The following is a 26,123-nucleotide window of genomic DNA, read 5'->3' as shown; positions in this document are numbered from 1 at the left end:
TGTTAACCTTACCGTCAGATTTCTCGGTGTCGACTTTTGTGGGAGACATTTTTGATCCATGAACGCATATACTTGTAAAGAAGGTGCGGCGGGTGGGCCGCCATCGCCGACACCATGATTCCTATAATAAAAAAACATATATATTTAAGTATAATGCAACTAAATATTATATTTTAGTATTTTAGTAAGGTATATATAATAATGTATAATGTAATTGAACCTAAAAGACATAGATCACAACTGGACTAGAACAATAATACATTATGTAAAATCATAATAATATAACAAAATGGTCAAAATTTGTTACAATCAACAACAGAAAAACGATAAATAAATTCTAAAATATATATTTTTTCATAAGAAAACAAACATTTTTTTTTTAAATTATCTCACTGCATAGACGTCATAGTAAAATAAAGTGAAAAGCATTTAGACGTCTTTAAACATAATGAAACACGCGTTTAGAATAACAATAAATCGAACACCATAACAACGGTTAGCATTTACGCATAGTTACGATCATGCAAATTAAAACTATCTCTGTGACATGAATAAAAAATTATTCACTTGCCCATAAAAACAGATAATGCTTTCGTGATAATTACGTTTTTTTTTAATCCACTTTAAAATTTCGTAACTGCCTTGTAAAAGAATAATAAGGACCATTAGCGAATTACTTTTTAGAGTAATTTAACAAATCAGACTTATGCTAATTGAGAATGGTTTTGACCCGCATGCGGGCGTAGGCAATGACACGTTAATATACACGAATTTGGAACTTATACCGTTGAAACAAGGCATATACATTGATGTTAAAATATTAACAATTATTTTTAGATAATTATTCATATTAAATCTTACCGTTACTAAACAAATCTGTTTATGTGTCAGTTTTAGTGATAAACCTCCGTAATGTAAAGGATCACATCTAATTTGATCCAATTGCAAAATCTAATATGTCAATTGTATCTAAAAAACGTTCACTGACTACGCCCGTAGTGTATAGTAGTGATGATCGCATATTATATAACACAAACTTCTCATATTTCAACTTCGCTTCACGTATGACTTAGTCATACTGGAACGCCATTATCTTTTAGCAACAGAAACAAGTAACAACTCCACGCTTGTAGAATAACAGAAACTTGTTAATAAAGTTTTCAAAGCGCTAACGTCAGTAGATAAACCAAAGTTAAGACGTCGTGAGGTAAAAACAAAATTATTCTGTACACATTTCAGCTAGGTGTTATTCTTTTAAAAAAAATATTTACAAGTTTTTTTCGACCTCGCGTTCTAAAGGTGATCTTCAACTATGCAGAAATATTTTTAGTTTCGTAAATTTATCTCGTGAGTGCAAAACCGCATGCGTAGCATACCAAGTAGTTGTACCATTACTGTAGTATCGAACCAACAAATATAATATACATTGTAAAGTAGGTATTCAAAAAAAATAATGACTATTCATATGAGCAACTTCCTTTTATGAAATCAATACGATTGAAAAGTAAATAAGCGTAACATCTGATACGATAAACATGGTACATATAACTAAGGTCAGTGACGTCACTTAAAGGCTCACGTCTTATTCACGAGGAGCAAGCAAGAGAGCAAGCATGGGTTATCAAGCTTATTTTCGAACTAAAATGATCCGGGACCACGCCTCCCGTCATATAATGCACAAATTTTCAACCTATAAAACTATTGAAAAAGAAACAATAAAATTACGATAGGTTATTGAATAATTTTAAACAATGTCCATTATCAAATAATGCCTATATTTACAAAAAAAATAAAATTCTAACAATGGTACTGACTTGTCCTGTTTGCATTCCAACAAACAGTTGGTTCCAATTGTTTATTAGCTAATTACAATGTTCTTGATAATTACCGCCTTCTTGGACTAACGCCAGCATAAACAAGCTATTGACAGAGACGTCTTGCGCTCGAACCCCAGGTTAGGTGTTTATAACATATTTACTAGGAACTGGATCCTCCAGGGGCTTGCAATTTAGGGGCAAGGCGCCCGTTCGTAAAATGAAGCGTGCGTGTAAGAACCGAGTTGTACCAATCCTACTGGATAAAGGTAAAGAAAGTTAAAAGAACAATCAGCCACAGCAAAAAATCATCATATAAGCCAATTGATATTTGATATATTAAATTTCTATGTTGATTTTTAAACAGCATCAATATGTATGTCCAATTCGATTCTCTATTTTTATCAATAAAATATTAGTAATTCGTGTTAAATCTTCAGACTTCTTCTTCTTGCGTCGATGTCCTCAATGCTGAGGGTCGTGACCTCCTACACGGATCATTTTATTCCGGACTATACTGCATCAATGATGCCGGCTATGGTGCCGATATTAAATCAATTATTTTCAAGGAATATTATACTTTTTGTAATAGTAGGAAGCTAACTTCCATTACTGCGAAATGTAGCGAAGCACCTAACCAGTACAGAAAAGAGAGTAATGCCGTGCAATCACCGCTAAAATCTTAGAAATTTGGCTACTGCTACGAGACAAAAACTATTGTATTCGCCTCTTTAGTAGTCCGCCAAAACCAGGTTTGGAAAGCAAACTTTGCGACAAATAGCCTCCATGTCGAACGTAGGTATCACTCCGTACCTATTTTATTGCACTGAATAAGGAGACGAGAGTGCCTACCCTACAAAGACGTTGGCCAAATGCTCATTATAAAAAAAATACAAGCTAAAACGAAATCAAACTTCTAAAACGATACTAGCGCGGTACACGATACAGACAGGTTGCGGTGCAATGAACTGTGAATTGATTACGTTCTATGACCTTGATGACACAGATTTGAATGAATCAATTGTTTTGGTCGGCTGTTATCGTTCGTTCACGGCTAATTAGGAACATAAAAATTCTATACACGAGATAATGTTAAACCTGATCTACTTTTGGAGAGCATCTCGCAAGATACGGGCGAGAGAAAATAAAACGTTTCTCGTTTTCAAGGTCGTTTCCTGCATTTCTTGGTTTCAATTGTTTTGTTGTTTTGATCAGTTCAGAAACATGTACGAATACGAAGCTTGTTTGACTTTGCTAACCACAGTATTTAGTATATTTTTTGTTATTAAACCATTTAAATCATTTGGTATAGTTTGCGTCAGTCTTCTAAAGAAATTAGATTTAAAATGATTGAACCGTGTTGTATAATCGATACGATGGGGGTAGCGATGGTCTTTATATGCCATGCCATGCCATGCCATACCTTGTAAATGTTCTTGTACCCGTTCTAAACGCAGTATGTGAGTCCGATGGTGAGGACTCCATACGTAGTATATTCCAATACACTACGAATCAAAGCATTATAAAAAAATAATATTGCTAAAATATTCGTGAAATCACGATACATCCGCTTTATAAGCCCCACCATTTTCCATGCCTTAGAAACAATTTTGTCGATGTGTTCCAGAAAGTTCAACTTGCTATTCACAATGATGCCCAAATCACAAACATTGGTAAATGGTAATTTGATGTTTGAGCTATTAATAAAATCACGTAAATTAATTCTATGAAATTAAATATTTCAAATGAATAACCATTTTAGGAAAATATTTGTTTTTTCTCTAAATATAAATCAAATAGTAAAGGCAGATAAACCTATCTGCCCATGTGTCAACATGAGGACCATTATCTCGAGAATCACTCAACGTATTTTGATGCGGTTTCTACAGATACTATTGGATTTATCTTCAAATATTTATACGCTTTTTAGTTCGCGGTTCTGCCTTTTCGCGAACTACCTATACAAAATTTTATATTGAGTCTCTAGTTCTAACTAAAACCTTTAAACGAGCAACCTTTTATATTATCTATTTGTAGTATTAGTCTAGATTAATTTCCCCGAAAATGTTTGCACGGAAGAATTACAGGTAATAAGTATAAATTTACATGATTATTAATAAACTAGCTTCCGCTCGCAGCTTCGCCCGCGTGGATTTCGGACTTCAAAAATGGAGCCGGTCGCGAACGTTCGAGAATGTTCGTTTTAGGAAGCTACTCGCTAGGTGATTCGCTTGCCTCTAGGTGCCAAGCAAGCCGCCTGCCTGTGCGTTCGCGACCTTATATATATTATACAAAAATAATCCTTATAGCATGATTCAGTATTCACGCGTGATGGCTTATTATTAGCGTATTTCATGTATAACTTTGGTGTTTCTATACCGATTTCTATGATTCTTTTTTATGGAATATTTAATAATGTTAACTTTTTTTAATTAGGGATGACTGAGAGTGTTATAAACGTAAGAGTAGACAAATATAATGAGAAAGCTTCGAACTGCTAAGCTATCGGGAGTTACACGTGTTATTGTGAGTCAACCATAAAAGATAGACATATGCTGTCGTGGGATATTTTTTACATAATTTTAAGGAGAACATTTCCGTCATACATGATTTCTGTGTAGCTTTAACCATTAAGGTTGCACACGCGACGGAAGCTTAAAAAATGGAGTAACTTCTCCCGTTTTCCCAACATTTTCCTTCACTGCTCTGCTCCTATTAATTGTAGCGTGATGAAAAGTATACTATAACCAGCACAGGAGTATGACAAATAATTGTACCAAGTTTCGTTAAAATCCGTCGAGTAGTTTTTGTTTCTATAACGGTTATACAGACAGACAGACAGACAGACAAAAATTTTACTAATTGCATTTTTGGCATCAGTATCGATCCCTAATCACCCCCTGATAGTTATTTTGGAAATATATTTCATGTACAGAATTGACCTCTCTACAGATTTATTATAAGTATAGAATAGATATACACCAAAATAATATAAATAACAATAGGAATTTTGAAAATAAAACAGAATTCTAATTCGAATAACTAAGAATTTGTAAAAGTCCTAAAAAAAAATATGAGTTGAACCCTCAAACAAAGTAATGTAACGGATGAAACAACACAAAATTCACTCATACAATAATAGAGCTCAGAGTTTTACGAGACTACGTGCCCATTATATAATTGTATTTGTCGCTTCATGCCACAACAGTTGGCATCACGTTTTCTGGCATTACGAGAAAATGTTAAACACTCGTAAGATCTGTTTTCTCTGAAGACATAAATTAAAACATTAACTTCCAACCAGCTAATAAACAAATAACGTTGATCTCTAGACGTCATCAACCTCGCAAATCATTAGGATTTGAACGTGGATAACCGTCGAGACGGTAATTCATTTAACTTTAATGTGAGATTAAAATAAATCTTAAGTAAATAAATCTAATGTTTATACAGTAATCCTCCTTGATCTATGAGCCAATTGCATGAAATAAACTGTAGTACATTCGCAGAAAGAAAAACTTCCTCGAAACAAATTCTCTCGGTTTCCATTGATAACGTTAATGCATCTCTAACCATATATGTTGAAAATAACAAAGATTCTTTTTTCAAGAAGGCGCCAAGATATATTTCCTTTTTTATAGCTTTAGGAAAATACATATCACATAGAGGCCGCATCGATCGATATTTAAAAAAATCATTTTATGAATGAAAATCTCTTACACTCAAGTATGAAAGCTTAAACACTTGAAGCTTAAAGTTTCAAAACAAATGTATCTAGATAGAATCTATTCGCTTTTCGCCTTGTTCTGGACATCGAGAAACTTCTGCGGCTAAGTAGTGACCGCGCATGAAGTGCGGTTCCCGGTTCGCTGCACTCTTTGAGTAAGTAACTGAATACTGCAAAGTAGCCGTTGAACTTTGACAAAGACACTCTAAATTTGAAGGGGCAGGAGTTAGTTAAATAAATTCACCCGAGCTTAGACTAAAGCGATATATGTAGCAAGTTTTGTTTGAAGCCCTTAAAATGAGGATCTACTAATTTTCACTACACCCGTTGAATTAAACGATGAAAACCCTTTTCCCCACCTTTGTTCACGAGACTCCTTAAATTCTTGGATTAGTCAAATCTTAATTCCAGAATAGCTTCATCTACAATTTACCTCTAACCCCAACTCAGCTGCGATATAATAGATTTTCGTAGTCAATTTTTGCAATTATCTTCGAGGTTCAAATATCTGCACGCTAGATTTTACAATACAACCTAACACATAATACATACTCGTGACTGAATGACTGATGACTGCAGCGTGACAAACACGATACTAATGATATTCTTATGACGCGCGAAAATTCTTACAAGAACATATGACACGGAGTGTAAATATGCAGGACAAATATACTTTCATCGTGATTAAATAGAGTTAAATCAATATTCATTAGTATGGCGGGGTTCGTGATCACCATATTTGCAAATATTAAAAGTTTCAGATCGCGAATAACTTATAATAATCCAACGCATTTAAACTATATCAAAGAGTCATGATAACTGACATTCGACAATTACTAAATAAGCATTCTCAGCAATACAAAGAATCAACAACAACATTATTACAAAGATCCTATCAAGTATCAATACTGCCTTTCTCATTAATTTGCTAGCACAGTTTCACCATCTTAGTAATATCAGATATTCTAAAGTATTTTAGAAAACGCTATAAAATGAATAATATTTTCATCGTCCTTTTTTATTTTAATAATCAACACAAAGGGCTTTTTACCAACTTGTACTACGATAAAAAACCTATTTATTTAAATAGACTCATTAATCACAGCATTATAGTTCCGTTTTAATCATTCGCTCGTAATTACGCTTATCAGAGACCTAATTGTCGGGATGACTCCACGAGTGAATCGTCGCTTATGTCTAATGATTTGTTAACAATATGGAGATAATATGAACGGTCTTCGCATGAACTTGTTTTCTCAATATCTTTACATATTATAAAAAAAAGTCTCCCAACGCGTCTGTCTGTCTGAACGCAATAAAAACAAAAACTATCCAACAAATTTGGATACGGTTTTCGTCAATAGACGAAGTGATTTAAGAGAATAGTTTAGGTGTATAATTCATTAATGTCTTGTACGGCAGAATAAAAATTTACATATATGTTCTGATATCCGCAAGCCGGAGCGGAACTCTAGTACATAATAAAGATCACGCGAAATATATTTTGAGTATGGAGGTCCGTTATATTTGCTAATAGCAACTCCCAATGAATGCATTACCACTCTTAAGACGCGAGAAGAAACGTGTATGCTGCGATAAAATAGAGATTAGCGTGAAATGGATATTTGGGATTCCGGAAATCTCGCTTTCCATACGTTTTCTGGAAGACATCATTACCCCGACTGAGTAGACCCATTTATGATATAGAAAACAATATGTTTGCAAACTAACTCTACTGGTTTGAAACAGAGATTCGGAATATGATTTATTTATTATCGTAATTATCATACCGCCGATACTACTTATGGACATAGAATTTCCAAACGACGCGCCTTCAGACTGATGATCACCGATTTTAATATAGTAAGATTTTTTTATTTTACTTACCTACTGTTTTTCTGCAATCGGCTGTTAAGGCCTTCCCAAGTTATTAATATTTTTAAGACCATGATTTTCAGTCTGTCCTGGTCTAGATAGTAATTGGTTTGTCTATTTGCGGAGTTATATTTAAATACGATTAACGTTATTTTTGACCTAATGAATAATTCCATACATAGAATTTTTTTTAGAGCGCTCATCTCTGTATTTGGAAATTCTCGCACTTAGGTATAAGAAGTGACATTATCTGAGAGTGTTATAAACTACGTTTTATACTGTACTTATCTATACTTCTATACTAATATGTATATAAAGCTGAAGAGCTTATTTGAACGCACTAATCTCAGGAACTATTTAATAGATTTTTAAAATGTTTTCAATAATAGGAAGCTACATAAATCCCGAGTACTATAAGCTACTTTTTATCCCGAATAACCATTAGGAAATGTGCGGGACCGCAGGCAAAAACTAGCTTCATATACGCGTCACCGCGAACAAATCTTAGTGTGGAATAATAAGCCTAGAATGTTAACAACTTACATACGGAAACTTGTGCTTGTCAAACATATCGGCATACATACAAGAAAATTTAATCATACGAATTCTAGGTCACAAAAATAATTATTAATCTAAAAGAACACACTTTATCCCCGAAAGTGCGTCGTGTGTTCCATCCCATGATGTAGGAAACAAACCTATCACCAAGTCAGGCACAAATTCCAGACTCCGAACTGATACAGAGAGGAAAATCCAATATCACCGCCAAACCAGGATTGGAAACCGTGTTCCAGAATGTTGGTCTTACCGAACACCCAATATAAATCACAATACAATGTAATAAGTAGTCCTTGAACATAATATATGCTCAAAAGCATGTTATATGATGCACATAATATATGCTCAAAAGCATGTTATACTACCCTCTTACCAATAAAAGTATTAATCCATTAATCAGTATATGTTGAACAATTCGGAAGCCATCCCAAGGGCACACACCTCTGACTTTTTTTTAAATTATGTGTGTATTCTTTGCGAATTATCGTTTGCTTTAACGGTGAAGGAAAACATCGTGAGGGAACCTGCATACCTGAGAATTACTCTATAGCTGTCGAGGGTGTGTGAATTCTACCAATCCGGATAAGGCTAGCCTGGTGCACTAAGGCCTCAGTAGTAGAGGAAACCCGAGCCCAGCAGTGGGACAGTTTATAATACAGGGCTGATATTATTATTATAATATTAATTCGGAAGCCTAAGCAACACTATTGACAATATTTATCGATAAAGTAGTGATGGATTAGAATATAGTTCGGTTTAACAGAAGATTTCAGACTGAACTATTCGCTAAATGAGATTCCACAAACTAAGTTTGAAACATTCTTCGGAATCTGATTTCGCGACTAATTTTCAGATAGGATAGACACATTTCATAAACTAGGTATATTTGATGTTTGTTAATGTTGTTTGTTATAACCGGCGTTATAATGTTTAATATTGGCTTTAGTTGTAATGCCAACAAACCGAAACTACGAAATCATGACCATCATAGTTTTTAATTTAAGGTAAAAACGAAGATCATAACAAAGAGGCATTATTAACCTCGAGTTCCGCATTAGCGTTCAAGGTACTTTTGACACAATTTGTGTCACAAATAAAAACTCATTTTTCGTATAATTTTAACTATAAAATACCTAAGTAGGTATGTAGTCCTCAAGTCGACTAAAATCATTAAATCAATCCAAATATTATGTAGATAATTATGATAGACAATAAAACGTTTAAAATTGATTCGTAAACAATTATATCGTAGTTAGCATGAAATTGGATTTTAGTTTTAAAAAACTATTATTAGCGGCGCGTATCAGATTTTAAGATTACAATTACTGAATCCAGATACTAAGTTTAATATTCATTGTTATTTTAAACGTTTTTACTTGTGATTGAACAACTTAAGCAATTTTAGATTATTTTGTGATATTTACAGTCACTGTATTAATTTCGTAAAAAATAAGTTTAAGCTGTTCCAATTTACTAGATCTACATACTCCCTAAAAACATATTCTATTGGTATTTTCGTAGGTATCTTTGTAGAAATAATTTTAAAGGAATACAATGTTTTATATATCAATAAAGAAATTAAATTAAATTGATCCCTTGTACGCGACTATAGACGTGTTCTAAAACGATTTTAACTAGCACCGCAAAAGTTGAAATCATTATTGCATAAACAAACCGGTCACAGCCGTACTCCTTTGTAAAGAACATCAACCGCAAACGTGTAAATAAGGAAAAAGACAAATTGAATCCTAAATACATTTAGTTTATAACTATTGCCTAAACGGCAATATCGACATATAAAAACTATACCTATGGTTATTTCATAAAATTCTCTATTTTCTTACCGTTTTATATAATAATTATAAAAATTTGATTACGAATCCATGTACTCGAGCACGTATATAATAAAACATATTTTTCATTTAAATAAATCAGGTACCCATAGAAATGCTGCATCACACATAAACAATATTAACTAATGAAACTCATTCTAAACAAGATCCAAATATGCTTAATAGAATACCTGGAGTATTCCTTGGTGTTAAAAAAGGAAAATTTATTCCACATCAAGGAAACAAAAATAAAACAGATTTTTTACCCAGCCGGCAAATAACGTAATCATTTCTAGTTAGATTTTTAAAATAACTATTAGTTATAAAGAAGAAACGAAAAAAATAGTATTTATGCATAGTAATGATAATATAACCACAAAAATAATAAAAACAAATTGGATGACGTTTGACAGCTGCTATCGACATAACTAGGTACACATAGTGCACGTGCATATCAGAATACGACTTGGAAACTGCAATCATATATGAAACAGTGGAATATAAAATTAAATAAACTTTAAAGAATATTCAAAACTTACCCTGCTATTTGACAAATCCCTCAAAATTGGTGATAAACACAAGCCACGATTTATTTCTAATTTAGCGAACAAACGACACCTAGATACACACACCGACGACGCCATCTTTACACTACGTATGTACACAAGTAGATATCTATAGTCCAGTGCCGGTCACCGGCTCCGTCAAACTGGCGCTGTGAAGCGGGAAATGTAGCGGGATAGGCTCCTTCAAACTTATTTTCCTTCACGGACTCTATATTCTCATTGCTTATAACCATTTACATTATTATGTAAGTGTAATTTGAATGTACATTAATTGTGATAAATAACTAATGACACTACCACTATGGCCATGTTAAACATTTAAGTTATTACTGTTTATTATTAATGATTAGGCAATAATTTATATTAAGTATATAACCAACATACTGGTGAAACCTGTTTTACATTATGTATATTTCTTACTATATTTTATTATGAAAGTAATACATTAAATCATCAAGAATTTGGAATACGCGCCTAACGCCTTACATTTTTGTAATGTTGGTAGTACAGTTAATTTTTATAACCACTGTGGGGATCATAGGCATAAATAAAATAAATAGTCTATAGGTACACTGAATCATTTTACTTTGAAACCCTATAGTTACTTTATTAGCCTCGTGAGTCTTTCATCTCTAATCTCTGCATTTTAGGTAATCTTTTATGTTTCGTCGGATAAGACGGCATATTCTCCATATAATTGCTAATACAAATTAGTCGATTATTATAATAACAGCCCTAACAAAATACCTTGACAGCCGACGTCAACGTGATTTGACAAGTTTTGTTCGCGGCGATTGTTTCTGATTTTTACTGCAATTCCATTTTAAAAATAATAACAATGGCTGTACCAGATTATAAACTAAGTGCCGTACTAAGTGGTCATTCGATGGACGTGCGATGTGTAGCTACGACTAAAGAGTTTTGTATATTATCTGCATCCAGAGATAGAACCGCAAAACTTTGGCATCCCGAAGGGTGAGTTGGTTATAGTCCCATGTTCAATTTTTAATCGAATTACCTCTGAATAAACGATATTTTTACAGGGTTAAAGATTTTGTTAACGTAGTTACATACAAGGGCCATAAAAACTTTGTGTCATGCGTGTGCTGGCTTCCCCCTTGCGAAGCGTACCCGGAGGGGCTCGTGATAACGGGGAGTAATGACAACTGTATCTTGGGCTACAATCTGCAGGATGGCTCGATACAGATCACTATCGAAGGTCACGAGAACGCTGTATGCAGTGTAGCACCAGGCAGAGATTTTGGAGTGATATTGAGGTTAGTATTGGAACAAAAGAATCATTTTGTATAACTTCCGTGCAGTGGTTTGGATGCTCCATGTGTAACAACAAAGGGTTCTAATCGTTTTTACGGCAAATTATATCACTATGTCCATTATACATACAAACATGACTCACTTATAAGCAGACTAATATATAATTCAAACAACTAATGATAATTATAACAATACACTCTTGAATTAGATAGTATAAGAAATGTCCTGATCCTCAAGCTATATGAAAACTTTCTTATTTACTTTGTTATATATTTTATATTTATAACTCATTGTTATTCAACATAGTATAATACTAAACCTGTAATTACACAAATCAGTATATTTAATACTAGAATTATTTTAAATTTATATCAATTGGCATATTGGACAAAAGCTATCTCATTACAGTTCAAGCTGGGATAGTACAGCAAAAGTTTGGAATGTGAGTAATCCAAGAGCTGCATTGTTGACCTTGAAAGGTCACCAGGCAGCAGTGTGGGCAGTTGTTGAACTTGGCAACAGCACTTATGCAACCGCATCGGCTGACAAGACCATCAAACTGTGGAAAAAGAATGGTGAACTGATCATTACACTTACAGGTAGGAATTTTAGTTATATAGTATGTTGTTTGTTCAACCCATCTTGTACATAGAGGATAGCTTTCTCCTTACCTAATGTATATATACAGGGTGTGACAATTGTGTATAACTGAAACAGGTCTATAGAGGACCTCAATGTGCATTGATTTAACCCCCAATTATGTTACTATGTATTGCATAGTTTAAAACTTAGTTAGATATGTTTTTTGAAAGCAGCATTACTACTAAATTTCGTAATTAAAGCTAAACAATTGTGTCTATAGTAGTCATTTTTTGATACTCAAATAAGAGTTATATTCAGTTTTTCTAATGACCATAACAGTAGGAATCAGTATTTTGTAGATTTAGAGATAAACTATATTATGATTATTTTTAACTTGCTAAGTTCCTCAAAATTAAGGTTATAGCTCAAGGTCCATTTTTCATACATTTTGTTTCACCTTTAATCTGGGTAACTAAACAAGTATTGACAAGTAAAGAATTTAAATTCACGTCTAGTTAGTGATTAGTTCTCGCAGTTGAAAGAAAAACGTAAAAATAATTAATATGCATGGATATTTCGGCCTTTAAAATTTCGTCATATTAAATTTTAAAGGCCGAAATATCCATGATTATTAATTATTTTTACGTTTTTCTTTCAACTGCGAGAATTAATCACTAACTAGACGTGAATTTAAATTCTTGCCAATACTTGTTTAGTTACCCAGATTAAAGGTGAAACAAAATGTATGAAAATGGACCTTGAGGTATCGCCTTAAATTATTAGATTAAAGATTACACACTTTCAACAACTTATTTCAAAAATTGCCTACCTTCATGGGTAATTCAAGTCATAATCAAGCAAATTCATGTGTACATTATAGGCCATACTGACTGCGTCCGAGGGCTTGCAGTAGCTAGTAGTGAAAGTTTCCTGAGCTGTTCCAATGATGCATCCATTAGAATGTGGTCCAACATGGGACACTGCCTTAACACTTTCTATGGACATTCAAATTACATTTATAGGTAAGTTGTGGCCTGCTTGTTTATTAAAATATTATCAATATATAAATAATGAGAAATAAAACAAGTTTTCAGATTTTACTGTGTACTTTAATATATATTTTACTCCTGACATTTGAAGTGTTTGAAAGCTTTATAGCTTTCATGGTCATGATGCTTGCAGACGGAAGTATTTACTGTATAAAAAGTAATTGTTTTAATATCTACCTGCATTTTACATATATACAAAAATAAGTTCAGATTCAGATTTTGATCAGATTCATACAGAAAAAATTCACACACATTTTAATGTCTAACATTCGCGTAAACATAAGTCAAATACATTTCTTTATTAAATATTGTCTATAGACTAAATAAAAATCCCCATTTCAAGCCTTCACAGTTAAAGCATAGTAAAATTCATGTCATTTACAGTATTAGTCTAAACCCAGTAGTGTCAAATGGCTTCGCAACATCAGGCGAAGACGGCAGCGTTCGTCTGTGGTCGGGCGGCGACTGTGTGCGCGAGATAAAGCTCCCGGTACACTCTGTGTGGAGTGTGACGTGCCTTGACAATGGAGATATAGTAACTGGTGAGATACAAGATTTTTTACATTGAACTTATACAGGTAATGCTACGATTTTACAAGAGATTTTGTATTTGAATACATGTCAATGGAGTATATTGCGAGGTGAGGAACAAGAGCTAGTATATAAACACTTGAAAAATCAAAAATATTCAAAAAGGTTCAACAATCTGTCACTCTCTGTTTTGAAAGTATTAAAAAAGGCTTTCAAATCAATTGACGCATTTTCGATTCGAGATATTTCCAGCCTATACCATAGAATTTTCAGAAGAGTACTCCTATTTGTACTCCTATAGTTAGAGCCTGTTGTCAAGTACAAGTTATGAGTCAATTAATTTTATAACATTATCAATACCACCATTTTAATCATACAGTCGTTTCCAGGTTCTAGTGACGGCTTAATTCGCGTGTTCACGAAAGACCCGGCTCGTTACGCAGACGAAGCAACTCTCAAACAGTTTGAAGATGATGTTGAGAAGATGCAGGCCGCGTCACAACAAGAGATCGGCGGATTCAAACTCTCTGAGTACGTATTTTTTACAGATTTCGAATAAATGCAATTATAAAACAGTGTCATATAAAAAGCATGATAAATTGCTAATATTTTAGACTTTTAACAGTCATTTGAATTATGATTTCTACATACTTTTAGCGAGTCATTTAGTTTATAAGCAAATTTCTATTCAAAGACCACAAGTTCGATAGAGTTTGCAAGCCTTATTACTGTAATTTTATCTTTTCAGACTACCAGGGCCTGAGGTACTCTTAGAGCCAGGTAAATCAGATGGACAGACAAAGTTAGTCAGAAGGGGGACCAATGTGAAGTGCTATTCGTGGAGCGCGGCGGAAAACACGTGGAATGAGATAGGCGATGTGATGGGTGCGAACCCTGCCAGTGAAGGGAAAACTATGTACCAGGGGAAGGTATGATTTTATGTTACCTAAATGGTCAATAAACATCGCTCGATGAAAGGAGGTCGACGAAATATAACTTTTTTTAAAAGTAGTAAAAGTGTGTACTTAATCCTGTTTTCCGATCCTACATATATATATTTTATTATATATATGCCATACATTTAGTAAAGTTATTTATCTAACTATTTGAAGAGACTTTGTTCATCTCTGCACAACCCTAAGGTCGACTAGTAGAAAATGCCTGAATGAAATAGGTAAAATTAGCTTGAATTCAGTATAGTTGGTTTGACAAGCTGTTAAGAAATTGCTTGGGATTTATGAAAATATATGATAGATCTTTATAGATTTTTTTAAATGGCAGTGATAGTTACCGGAAATAGTTATTTATTAGTTTTATTACAATACAATTGTGTATAAACAAGATTTTTTTTTTATTTTCTATTAAATTTAGTATTTTTAGAATAACTTTGTTTCAGGAATATGATTTCGTGTTCAACGTGGATATCAAAGATGGTGCGCCGCCGATAAAGTTGCCGTACAACAAAAATGAAGACCCCTGGGTCGCCGCGCAAGCTTTCATACACAAGTTAGTACGGCAATCACTTTTAAATCAAAGTTGTTTCATAATTCAACATATTGAAAATATTTTTTTTACAGTATAATAATTTTAAAAAAATCTTAACTAACTATAATGTTATAAAATATATTTTATTGCAGAAATAATCTTCCACAAGTTTACCTGGATCAAGTCGCAAATTTCATTGTAACAAATGCAAAGTTAGACAGTTTACCAGCTTCTAGCAATGGGTGAGTAGTAGATATAGGGTAATAATTTATAAGAATCTGACATTTGTAAACAAAGAAATTTTGACATCTCATCTGTGGAATACTTCTATTAATTTTAATTATTATTCATAGGTCTATACTATACCATTATTTAACCTTGGATAAAAAAAATATTGTGCAGTTTTTGTAATCGTAAATGATTACACAAAATTTATTAAAAATGATCTTTGTAAAATTTATTTTGAGAGCTATGCCCCCAGTTGGATTATTTTAGCATAAACATAAATTATAGTAGACAGCATTAAATACAAAAATATTTATGCATATGCAGCAGTTTTGCGGATCCGTTCACGGGCGAGAGTCGGTACGTGCCAGGCTCGGGCACGGCTGCGGGTCCGGGCGCGGGCGCCGGGGGGCGCGACCCCTTCACCGGCGCCGGCGCATACACGCCTGCGCCGGCACACGCCGCACAACCCAACACGGATAATTCACTCATACCACATGACTCGTACATCAGGTATTACTACTGTAATCTAAAGTTAATATATTTAAGCAAAATCCTCCTTGGGAGCAACGTCCCCTACTGGGCGTTGTCAATAATCGTTTAAATAGTTTGATTCTTACACCAAATCAAAATATACTGTTTAATTGATTTGGAAATATTTGATTCAAGTGTTGTAAGCACATTTATGGCCTTTGTGTGCGATAGAAAAACTCTCTACCCACTTACTCAACTCATATTTACAATATTTTAGGAACCCACTTTGATGGTATGAGTATTATTTTCCGTCGCACTAGGTGTTATAAAACATCAATCATAACAAGGTTATTTCTGCTGTTAATATTATTTTTCAATTTTTAGGTTCGATCAAGCCAATCTGAAAGCAATACATGAGAAACTAAAAGAATTTAATAGTAAAATAGGTGATGGACTGAGCCCTGTGACAGATGTACAATTAGAAAATATTGTTAAATTAGGTGAAATGGTGAGTATTATAACTAACCCTGTGCACACATAAGAATATCCAATATGTAAATTGTCTTTGTTTCAATAGTGTTGTGTACTCTACCGCTGTTTTCAATAAATGATATCGAATTTTTCAATCCATGGCGAAAAGGAACCTAGCGGAACAGTTTTTTTTTACAAGCTTGCAAATTACTTATTTTAATTGGTTTTGATTGATTAAGATTAGATTGGTTTATTGATAACAAACGTAATTCGTATTTGAAGCAGCAATACCATATTAATATTACATTATTTTTTGTTTCAGAATAGCGCTTATGATGTAGAAACAGTAGCATTACTTAAGAAAATGTTAGAATGGCCGAAAGGTAAGTGATGTGGTTATTGTAACTTTTTACAGGACAATATAAGGTGGCAAAGAATTTTGTGACTTAAGTAATAGGTGACACATCAGAGCTCTTAACAGCTCCACCACTGCTGAGATACTGTTTTATGATAACGGTTGTTGTATTTATAACTTCTGGTAGGTTCTATCACTCTTGCAACTACCTACATTATGCTAATATACATATATTTGCTCCTTGTACTGTTAATTTTAGTCGTTTTCTTTTTTAAATTCGTTTTACGGCTCCGGCGATTATCGTCTCAGTTTTTCTGCAGATTATGGTGTCAGTTTTTAGGAAACTAACTGAAAATGTATCATATCAATGTATGTACTATATTTGTCCTTTTTTTTACAGAAATACTCTTCCCAGTATTAGACGTGACTAGATTAGCTGTTAGGAATAAAGAAATCAACGGACAAATATTCGACACGTCGTACGGCCCGTCGTTCGTTAAATATTTGCTGACTCTATTGAAACCAGGTATGACACATTAATATAGTACAGTTATATTATATATTATTAATTTGAGGATCCTAAATGATTGAAAACACACCAAAACCAAACTTGTAACACTTTTTTTTTTAAAAAAACAGGTACTATAAGCGCTAACGAACGTTGAGTATTTTTTCAATTTTCATAAATAAAATTTAACCATATAGTGATGTTCAAATTATTAAAAAGCTTTTAGAAATTTTCTCCACTACAAATCATCTTTTATTTTGTTAGCCGCTCTATAGTTTACCACCTTTAATTTAGTGCAGAGTAGCATGCTCTATAATGTACAATTTCCCAGACAACCTGCCAGCGAACATAATGCTGTCGATGCGGATCCTGGTGAACGCGTTCAGCGACCTGCCCGGCGAGATGTTGGTGCTGGCGGCCCGCGAGAGCGTCATGCACTCCATCATCTGTCTCACGCAACTCAACAACAACGCACAAGTAACACTACATTATTATATTTTTTACTTGCGGTTCCAGTGTCAGATGTATATTACATGTAGATTTTTTTCGTAATTTAAATTAAATCAAAGTAAAATATATTCTATTTTATCATATATCATGATGCTTTCTAGTTTTTGCTAGAGAAAAAAATATGATAATATAATATAGGAAAATTATTACTGGAAAAGCCCATATTTATTTTTAAGGAGCATACAATTCTGGTAGTTTATGTGTAATTTAAGGTTTGATAATTTTTATCTCCTAAATTTTGTTCAGTATTATATTATTATATATTTTTTGTATTACTGTAATTTCTAGACATAGACATCAAACAAATTACGTGATATGATTTCAGATCGCAGCTGCGTCGTTACTACTGAACTTGTCCGTTGCGCTCGCGCAGCAGCCGGACAGCGTCGACCTCGCCGAGTGCGTCATACAGTTACTCAACAAGATAACTGATAATGAAGCGTATTTCAGGTAACTATACTGATGAGAAATTGCAATAATCACAAGTGCGATTACTAAGAGGCACAATGGAATAACAATTTATGTAGCTATGTGGGAGTGTAGGGGTGATGACCATATATGAAGTGATGTATTTCTTCTGTTTAAAGATAACAATGGCTTGAGAATTCCTAATCTAGGCTAAGTGCACCCCAAAAGACGTATTTTTAGCACACATTCGACATCATATATTTTTAATTGCAGAGGTCTCGTCGCGTTGGGTACGTTGCTCGCCGAATCTCCAAACAAACTACAAATACAAACCAAAATTGTGTCCAACACGCAACTCAATAATCGACTGAAAAGGGACAGTGCGACCAACACCGTCGACGGAAACCTTAGGAAAATAAGCACTTGCTCCCAACAAATTGTTAGACTTTTATGAATAACGTATGTTACTTACTGCAATGGATATAAGGCTGTTATTTATTTAAATACAATTGTTCACGTTACATTTTTCCATATTTTTCATAAAGATTTTTGAGATTAGATGAATTGAGTCTATAAATAGTTAAGCCTTTCCCTTCGGTGCAGTACAATTGTAGCTTACTTAGTGTACCTATATATGCCAGATACAGTAATGTCTTAAGGTATTGTTCCGTACACAGCTGCAAACGTGGCGGTATTGGTTTGTTTGTAAGAGAGCGACACTAAGATTCGTGGCGTAATTACAAATGCGACCGAGCTTATATTCGGCAGCGGCGTGTGTGAAACAGCAGCTTAAGAAAAAAAAACGCACTGAGTAGGTTAAATCAACTAGTAGTTTTTTTTTTAAATAATAAAAGCGAAATGTGTTGAAGGCTTCATTAAAGACTGGCCCTTGCTACTGTTAAATGTTTCTTTTTTTGTTCTTGTATTTGTCCCGAAATTCCAAGGCATAGTTTTGATCATTTAAAATTTAAATGGCAATATCATCGGTTTGTGATTTTTTTTCGGTCTTAGAGGTTTATACTATCGTTTGTACTTGTCTCAAATGCTTAGGAAATACATATGTATGAACAAAATATTGATAACTCTGATATGATTTTCATTTTTCTTTAAATATGATTAAGTGTCGATGATGTTTATCAGTTTAATATACCAAATTTCTGCTCATCGCTGCAGGCGGCAACACGCTTGCTTTTAACGCTTTCAATATGGCGTTAGTTAAGTTATATTTATATCTATTGCTTGACGCGTTGTTCAAAAGTCTACCTATTCCTTTTTATGTAATAATTTCAAAAACATTTTAAATATTTTATTAAAACATTTATGTCATATCTATTTTGTGAGTTTCCGTAATATGTTTTATTAAATGTCCTTTTCATGTTATAAAATATTTAAAAATTAATATAATTTCTAGAATTATAAAACCATGACACTGATATCTCAGTAGCGTAATTGCCAAATCAACGCCCTGATGCCTTAACAAATTATTTATATGATTGGGATAAAATAAAACATTGGATAAATGAAATGTGACTGTATTTTTCAATTGTCGAAATATATGCTATGCTTACAAATGGAAGTATGATTTGATATTACGAACATAGCAATAATAAAAAAATGTATAAAACATAAATATCTTTTATTATACATATTCATCACCTTTCGTTAAATTTAGGGCCTGTTTCACAACTTCTAAGTAAATAATATTCTTCACATAAATGTAAAAGCCGAACAAATAAAAAAATCACACATCTTCAAAATAAATGTAAAAAATAAGTCGTTAATAAAAAACATTCGCTGTCAAATAAATTAACTTGAAACTTGTGAAACAGGCCCTTACTCTACCAAGTCCGTGTTATTTTACAACCGCCTACAGTTCGATATTTAATCTTCGTTTTTGCCAAAGACATCTTGTAGGCGATTGTTGAATATCACAATATATTTACTAATCAATTATTTTACAATAGTTTTGAAATATAACAAAAAAATTTAAATATATTTTATTTTACTTCATAAAAATGGAGAGTACATTTTCCATATATATCACATTACAAAAGATCTAAGCAAAATATATTGAAATGTGAAATGAGATGAAAGTGTCAATGAGCTGGTTTTATTTAAAAACCATGAATGGCTATAGCACTGAAGAAGTCACATAAACACTATGACTTGGAATTTTTATAGGCTTTTTTTTGTTTTTTTACTTTGTAGTTATAAATCTTACATAAATATTTTGTGTTGATAGACTGATAAAACAACGAGTTTTGTCTATGGCTCTCAGCTAAAGCGTCTGTTTTTTGTTTTTGTCGCAGCATATGAGCCATGCCCGTAAAGACGAATAGCTATGAGGGAAGAGCTAATTCTGACACCGTTAAACAAAGCAGACGAAACAAAAAAAATGAAGGCCTAATAATATTAAGATCCCATTCGAATTCCATGTTTGTATAAAAATCACGTGACCGCACATTATTTCTTCATTTTCAATTCCTCAAACCTCCTGTTGAGATCCTCAAAATCAATCTCGTCCGATCCGCTAACGTTGGGCGCGTTGGGTGCATTGGGCGCGTTGTTAGATGTGTTGGAGTTGTTACTGTGCGGCACCGAGGGGAGGATTAGGTCAGACGGCACGGACGGCAGCTCCGGCAACTCGGGAAAGTGGTTCGGGGGCACGCGAGACCTCGGCTGCGGCGTAGGCACGTGGGCAGGCTGTAAGGAAAATATACGTTACTGCTGTGGTTGTGATAATGACATATTAGTTTTCCCTGAGACTCGCCGAGCATCACTGCTCAGTGTCATAAAATGCGTGCCACTGCTGATCCTGGCTTACAGGAGTTGTAGTGGTGGGTGTGAGGGCGGGAAAGTCTCGTACTGTGTTTGTTACTTCTGGGTAAACTCCCCAGGGCTACCCACCGCGTCGCAGATTACAAATGGCGACACGGCCTCCAGATGTAAAGGCTAGCTACTTCGGCAATCAGGGACACTTGGGCTATCCATCTTAAGACGTGCTGGGAACTGGTCATGGTCGATCGTTGTCCATAAAATAACACCAAACCTAATGATAAAGGATGACAGTGGCGAGTATAAGCCGCCACTGAAATCGAATCCCGGACCTGGGGAGGCCCAAGCTGGTATTCCTCGGAACGGCTATTGGTGTAGAAGACCCTAATTCAGTATTAATCTGCACCTGCTACCATGTAGGGAGATGAAGGATTATCAGAGGATTGGGTGTCATCCTGTTTAAATGAATTAGTTATAATAGTGAGATTGCGTCGCTTTGCAATCCGGCTCGCACCCGGCGCTAATAGATACCCGGGCCTATGAGTGACAAATAGGATACCGAAGATGGTGGACTGTAAATGCTAGTGCTCTAAAAGACAGTAATAAGAAACTTACTCAGTATGTTTTTCACCCCAGTTTATTCCTGCCTAAAAGTAGAAATGCGTTGTTAAACGCTATGTCAGACAAACAGTCGTAAACTACCACACCGCAACACCATAAAGTACTTGGGAATGCGCTTAGACCGCAGACTTGGAACGAAGATGCACATTGAAACAAAGAGCGATGAAATCAATCTTAAGTATAAAGGGTCGTTTTGGTTGCTGAATAGAAACTGAACACTAGCAATAGGCAATGAAATCTTCATCTACAAAGTCCCAATCAAAAGACCCATTTGGAGATATGGCTTATGGCTATGGGTCTTTGTTAGCAATTTCAATGAGATGATAATGAAAACCAAACGCATCATGGTTTATTAAAACCAAGTCCAGGAAATCCTCAACATCCCACTAGTGAAAATTAAATAATATTTAATAGTGCCAAATACAAAACCCCCAACCAATTTCTGGTCACCACTTACCATCCCTAAAAGCATTTGTCGGCTATAAAAGCAGCCTAACATCTATAATCATCTCATTTGCTAATAGTCAATATAAATGATCGCATGATAATAAGAAACTTTAAAAAAACATTTCTGTGGTGTCTGTATTAAGTAGGTACTACATTCTAACAATTTAAAAAGGTTAAAACTAAATTTTCAATTGTGAGTGAATAAGCAACAAAATAATAAAAAAAGTTTAAATAAAACAGTTACCATGTCGTGGTGAATGCTGTCGTAAGCAGGTGGCAAATTACTCATTTCGTCCTGTAAACGGGAGAAATGAATATTTCAGGAGGTTATTAAAAATAAGGCAAAATAAATCGTGCAGTGAGTCATATTAAGTTCACAAAAAACTCTATCATACATTTTATTGCAATCCAATTACCTGCAGGAAACTGTTGCTTAAAGTCTTTGAATCAGCACCGGGAGGCAAGTGGTAGCCCATTGGTGGCTGGCTCGGTCCACCATAGTTCTGTGGTGGCGGAGTAGCAATAAAACCACCAGCCTTGCCACCAGATGGTACCTAAAATTAAAACATGTTCTGTTTAAAATTAACACACAGAATTGTGCATTGCATTACCTAATACCGAATACAAGTAAGTTTGATAAACTCATGTTTATTAAGTACGCGTCCACTCACGCCTTTTATACCTCGGGAGTTACTCAGAGGTCCAACCAACACACCCCATTTTCACCATGTGTATTCTATATTTGTGCCAATGGTACTTATATTTTATACATACATACACAACGATTTGCTAACTGTATTTATGCATGTTAGTAGTATCTATATGAGTTGTGTCGGGTTGCCCTTTCAGAAAACATCACCCTTCAACACTGTGACCCAAACATTTTTATTTTATTAAATTGATTAAAAATACTTACTGAGGGGTAACTGAATGGTTCCACATTGGGCGGGGGTAGATTGGGCATAGGCATAGGCGGCTGCGGTGGATACCCTATGAAACCGGGTGGCATGGGTGGACCATTGATGTCAATCAACAAAGCATCTCTTCCTGTAAACAATTATTGAATTAATTCAACATAAACAACTTCAGATACATGCAAGTAACCTTGTTCTTTCATTATAGTTAAATGAGACATTTCTAAGTAGAAATACAGCTAGATATAAATATATAGGTTTAAACATATATTTTTTTACACTAGGCCATGGATTATTTGTATAAAGTACTGTGTATTAAATACTACTACTTATTAAAAGTTAATTGAATACTAAAAGAATATTTACCTTGTTCTTCCCTCATGACTTGTTCGTCAGGAGTGTACTCCACATTATAGTTCTTAGCTATCTCTATCAGGTACCGTTCAACGAGAATCTTCGGTGGGCTCTGGACTGACAACTTATGCTTCAACTTATCACTTATTGTGTTCACACTCTCATTTCTGCACGCATCTGCGTAAATCTTACCGTATTTCGCAGTAAATAAGTCTGAAATTACTTTCAGCTCCTAAAAATATTGTAATAAATTTATTTAATGATCTCCTTTTGAGGGAGGCAGACTATTACATGAATGTATAAACTTGACAGAACCTTATTAAACTTGTGAAAATATGCCATCATAAATTTCAATAAAATTATGATTTTTTTAAAATGCATAACAAACTGACAGCATCTATTTTTACAGGAAATATAAATGTCACAATCAAAATGGATCTAAAACAAACTATATTTAGATATATATTTGATGCATACATAAGTAGTCAAGCATATAATTATTTTAATATTAACATGTGCTCAATTTTTATATTTATTTTATCTTATCACTGTAATTGACATATTATACTTAGTTGTAACTGAAAACTGTTTAAATGAAGTTTAAGTGATTCAAATAAATTAAAGAGCAGGCATACATTAAAACACTAATTTATAGGATAATACATTTTTCTTCAATTTTACAATTTATTTGTCATAGTCAAATCTATTAAATGTAAACAAAATAACACTTTACCTGAATATCTGTGTGCATCCTAGGTGCCACCCATATGAGACTGGATATAGCTTCTGCCAGCCCTTCGTCCAACTCCTTCATCTGAGTGACAAGACCAAACCTGGCCAGCACGAGGTCACAGTACATCTCAACTATCTCCATTGCCTCAACCATGTAATCCTCTCTGAAACAAAAGATTCAGAAAAATGACAATTTTTTTTTGTATTTGAAAATTGTTCAGTATGTAATAAATAAGCGGCGATAGCCTAGTTGGGTGTGGAACGGACTGCCAAGACCAATGTCCGCAGGTTCAAATCCCAAGGGCACACACCGCTGACTTTTCTAAAATCATGTGTGTGTTCTTTGTGAATTTATCGTTCGCTTTAAGGGTGAAAGAAAACATTGTGAGGAAACCTGCACATCTGAGAAGTTCTCTATAGGAATTTCGAGGGTGTGTGAAGTCTACCAATCCGCACTAGGCCAGCGTGGTGGACTAAAGCCTAATCTCTCTCAGTAGTAGAGGAGGCCCGTGCTCAGCAGTGGGCAAGTATATAATACAGGGCTGATATTATTATTATTATGTAATAATTTGTTAATAAAAAATATGTTTTATATAAATATCTCTTATATGGGCATAAGCAGGCAATCACTGGGAAACCAGCCCCTAGATTCTACAAAATTATATACATGTGTATGCATTTATGTTTAATTATCAGGACTACCCACAGGAAATCTTTGCTTTGTACCACCGCCCTCCTCCACTGCAATCAAAATTTAAGTTTTCAACCCCCCTGTATTAAAACCTAGCTACAGCCTTGATCCCTTAGTCTTATCTTTCTGATCTGATTCATTTTGTGTGATAATATTTTTAAATTTGTTACCAACAATGGTGAAGAAATTATGAAATGGAAATGAAAATGGCAATTATTTTATATAGTAGAATATTTACTGTCCCTTAGTTTAGACAGGAAGGAATATATGCTTAGCAAAAGCCATTATAAACAAACAACTTGGCACTGCAGTGTTTAATTGTTCAACAAACAAGCCTCTCATAGAAATATAATGTAAATAATATATAGTATATGAATTATAAATAGTTTTAATCAGTACCAAAGAAGATACAGTATAAGAATAATTAGTAGTTGTAGGAATGTTGAACATAAGGTTTGTAAAACATAAAAACACACTCTAAACTATGAGGCCTAATGTTTCTTAATATGCGTCATCAACTAGTAAATAACAGTCATTGCATCACTGTAATTTAAACGGATTTATAACCAAGGACATGTTTATACTATTCCCCACCTTACGAAATATAATAGTTGTGTGTAACGTGATCTACTAACCTAATAATGTGTTCCACTCGGATCTTAGCTCGTTCAATCTTACCAGAGGCTATATATTCAGCGATTTCTTTCCTCGCTTTTGATGCTAACTCTGTTTTCTTCTTTTCCAACAACTTCAGTCGGTTTATCCCCAGTCTTAGATGCGTTTTCAGTTTTGTATAGTTTGGATTTGTGGAAAACATTTTAATTTGTTACTTTGAACAGTAATTTTAAATTAAAACAAAGTCTTTTGATGAGTAATAGAAAACAATTGTTATTTTTAGTATGATTCACCACTACAATACTGCAGTGGGGTGATTTCTGTGGATAACTAACATTTGACATTTCAATTAGATCAAATTCTTTGACGTATGTACGAACGAAATTATTAGTTTTGTATTAGTTAGATAAGGACAAATAAACTAATAATGCTAGATTTCCAATATTGAGCTACTGAAACACTTTAATTAGCAATTTTTAACATGTGTCAAAATAAAACCGTTCCGTTACTCACAAAAAGTTACCAAAATATGTAACATAACATTATTAGAAACTATAAAACCTACAATAATACACTCAGTTTATTCCAAACTAGCTTTTGCCCGCGGCTCTTCTCGCATGAGAACGTTTATCGGGATAAAGTTTTTCGTTATAAAGGTCACCCTATGTGAATACATAGGATGATGATATATAGCCTTCCACGAACAAAGGGCTATCCAACACTAAAAGA

General features: G+C 34.0%; 3 protein-coding genes across 6 annotated transcripts in view; 1 reads left to right on the top strand and 2 right to left on the bottom strand.

The window, feature by feature from the left end:
• The window catches only part of LOC115452728 (calcium uniporter protein, mitochondrial), a 180,337-nt gene extending 169,808 nt beyond the window's left edge, over positions 1 to 10,529 (bottom strand). For both annotated transcript variants that reach the window (XM_037443561.1, XM_037443562.1), the window contains exons 1-2: positions 10,346 to 10,529; positions 13 to 121 (exon numbers count right to left, since the gene is read on the bottom strand). In XM_037443561.1, coding sequence (XP_037299458.1) covers positions 13 to 121; positions 10,346 to 10,450 — 214 coding nt within the window. In that variant the 5' untranslated portion in view covers positions 10,451 to 10,529. The remainder of the gene's footprint in view (positions 1 to 12; positions 122 to 10,345) is intronic.
• Positions 10,530 to 11,108: 579 nt separating this feature from the next.
• LOC115454170 (phospholipase A-2-activating protein) lies at positions 11,109 to 19,875 on the top strand. 2 transcript variants are annotated; one of them, XM_037443300.1, is made up of 16 exons: positions 11,109 to 11,347; positions 11,416 to 11,649; positions 12,056 to 12,246; positions 13,110 to 13,251; positions 13,663 to 13,820; positions 14,199 to 14,340; positions 14,558 to 14,738; positions 15,206 to 15,315; positions 15,447 to 15,536; positions 15,850 to 16,032; positions 16,378 to 16,501; positions 16,787 to 16,847; positions 17,220 to 17,345; positions 17,659 to 17,804; positions 18,163 to 18,287; positions 18,519 to 19,875. In XM_037443300.1, exons 1-16 carry the CDS (start codon positions 11,211 to 11,213, stop codon positions 18,697 to 18,699), a joined length of 2,331 nt encoding a protein of 776 aa, XP_037299197.1. In that variant the 5' UTR covers positions 11,109 to 11,210; the 3' UTR covers positions 18,700 to 19,875. The 2 variants fall into 2 exon arrangements, with proteins under 2 accessions (XP_037299197.1, XP_037299196.1); XM_037443299.1 differs by having other exon boundaries at positions 15,847 to 16,032.
• LOC115454171 (IST1 homolog) lies at positions 19,762 to 25,745 on the bottom strand. Of its 2 annotated transcripts, XM_030182908.2 has the most exons (8): positions 25,415 to 25,717; positions 24,090 to 24,252; positions 23,369 to 23,588; positions 23,005 to 23,135; positions 22,505 to 22,642; positions 22,333 to 22,383; positions 21,636 to 21,667; positions 19,762 to 20,948 (listed from the first exon to the last, which is right to left on the bottom strand). In XM_030182908.2, exons 1-8 carry the CDS (start codon positions 25,594 to 25,596, stop codon positions 20,855 to 20,857), a joined length of 1,011 nt encoding a protein of 336 aa, XP_030038768.1. In that variant the 5' UTR covers positions 25,597 to 25,717; the 3' UTR covers positions 19,762 to 20,854. The 2 variants fall into 2 exon arrangements, with proteins under 2 accessions (XP_030038768.1, XP_030038767.1); XM_030182907.2 differs by lacking the exon at positions 21,636 to 21,667 and having other exon boundaries at positions 25,415 to 25,745.
• Positions 25,746 to 26,123: the final 378 nt, after the last annotated feature.

The sequence above is a fragment of the Manduca sexta genome, chromosome 26 (genome assembly GCF_014839805.1).
Source record: "Manduca sexta isolate Smith_Timp_Sample1 chromosome 26, JHU_Msex_v1.0, whole genome shotgun sequence".
NCBI lineage: Eukaryota > Metazoa > Arthropoda > Insecta > Lepidoptera > Sphingidae > Manduca > Manduca sexta.
This window is presented reverse-complemented; position numbering and strand designations above follow the sequence as displayed.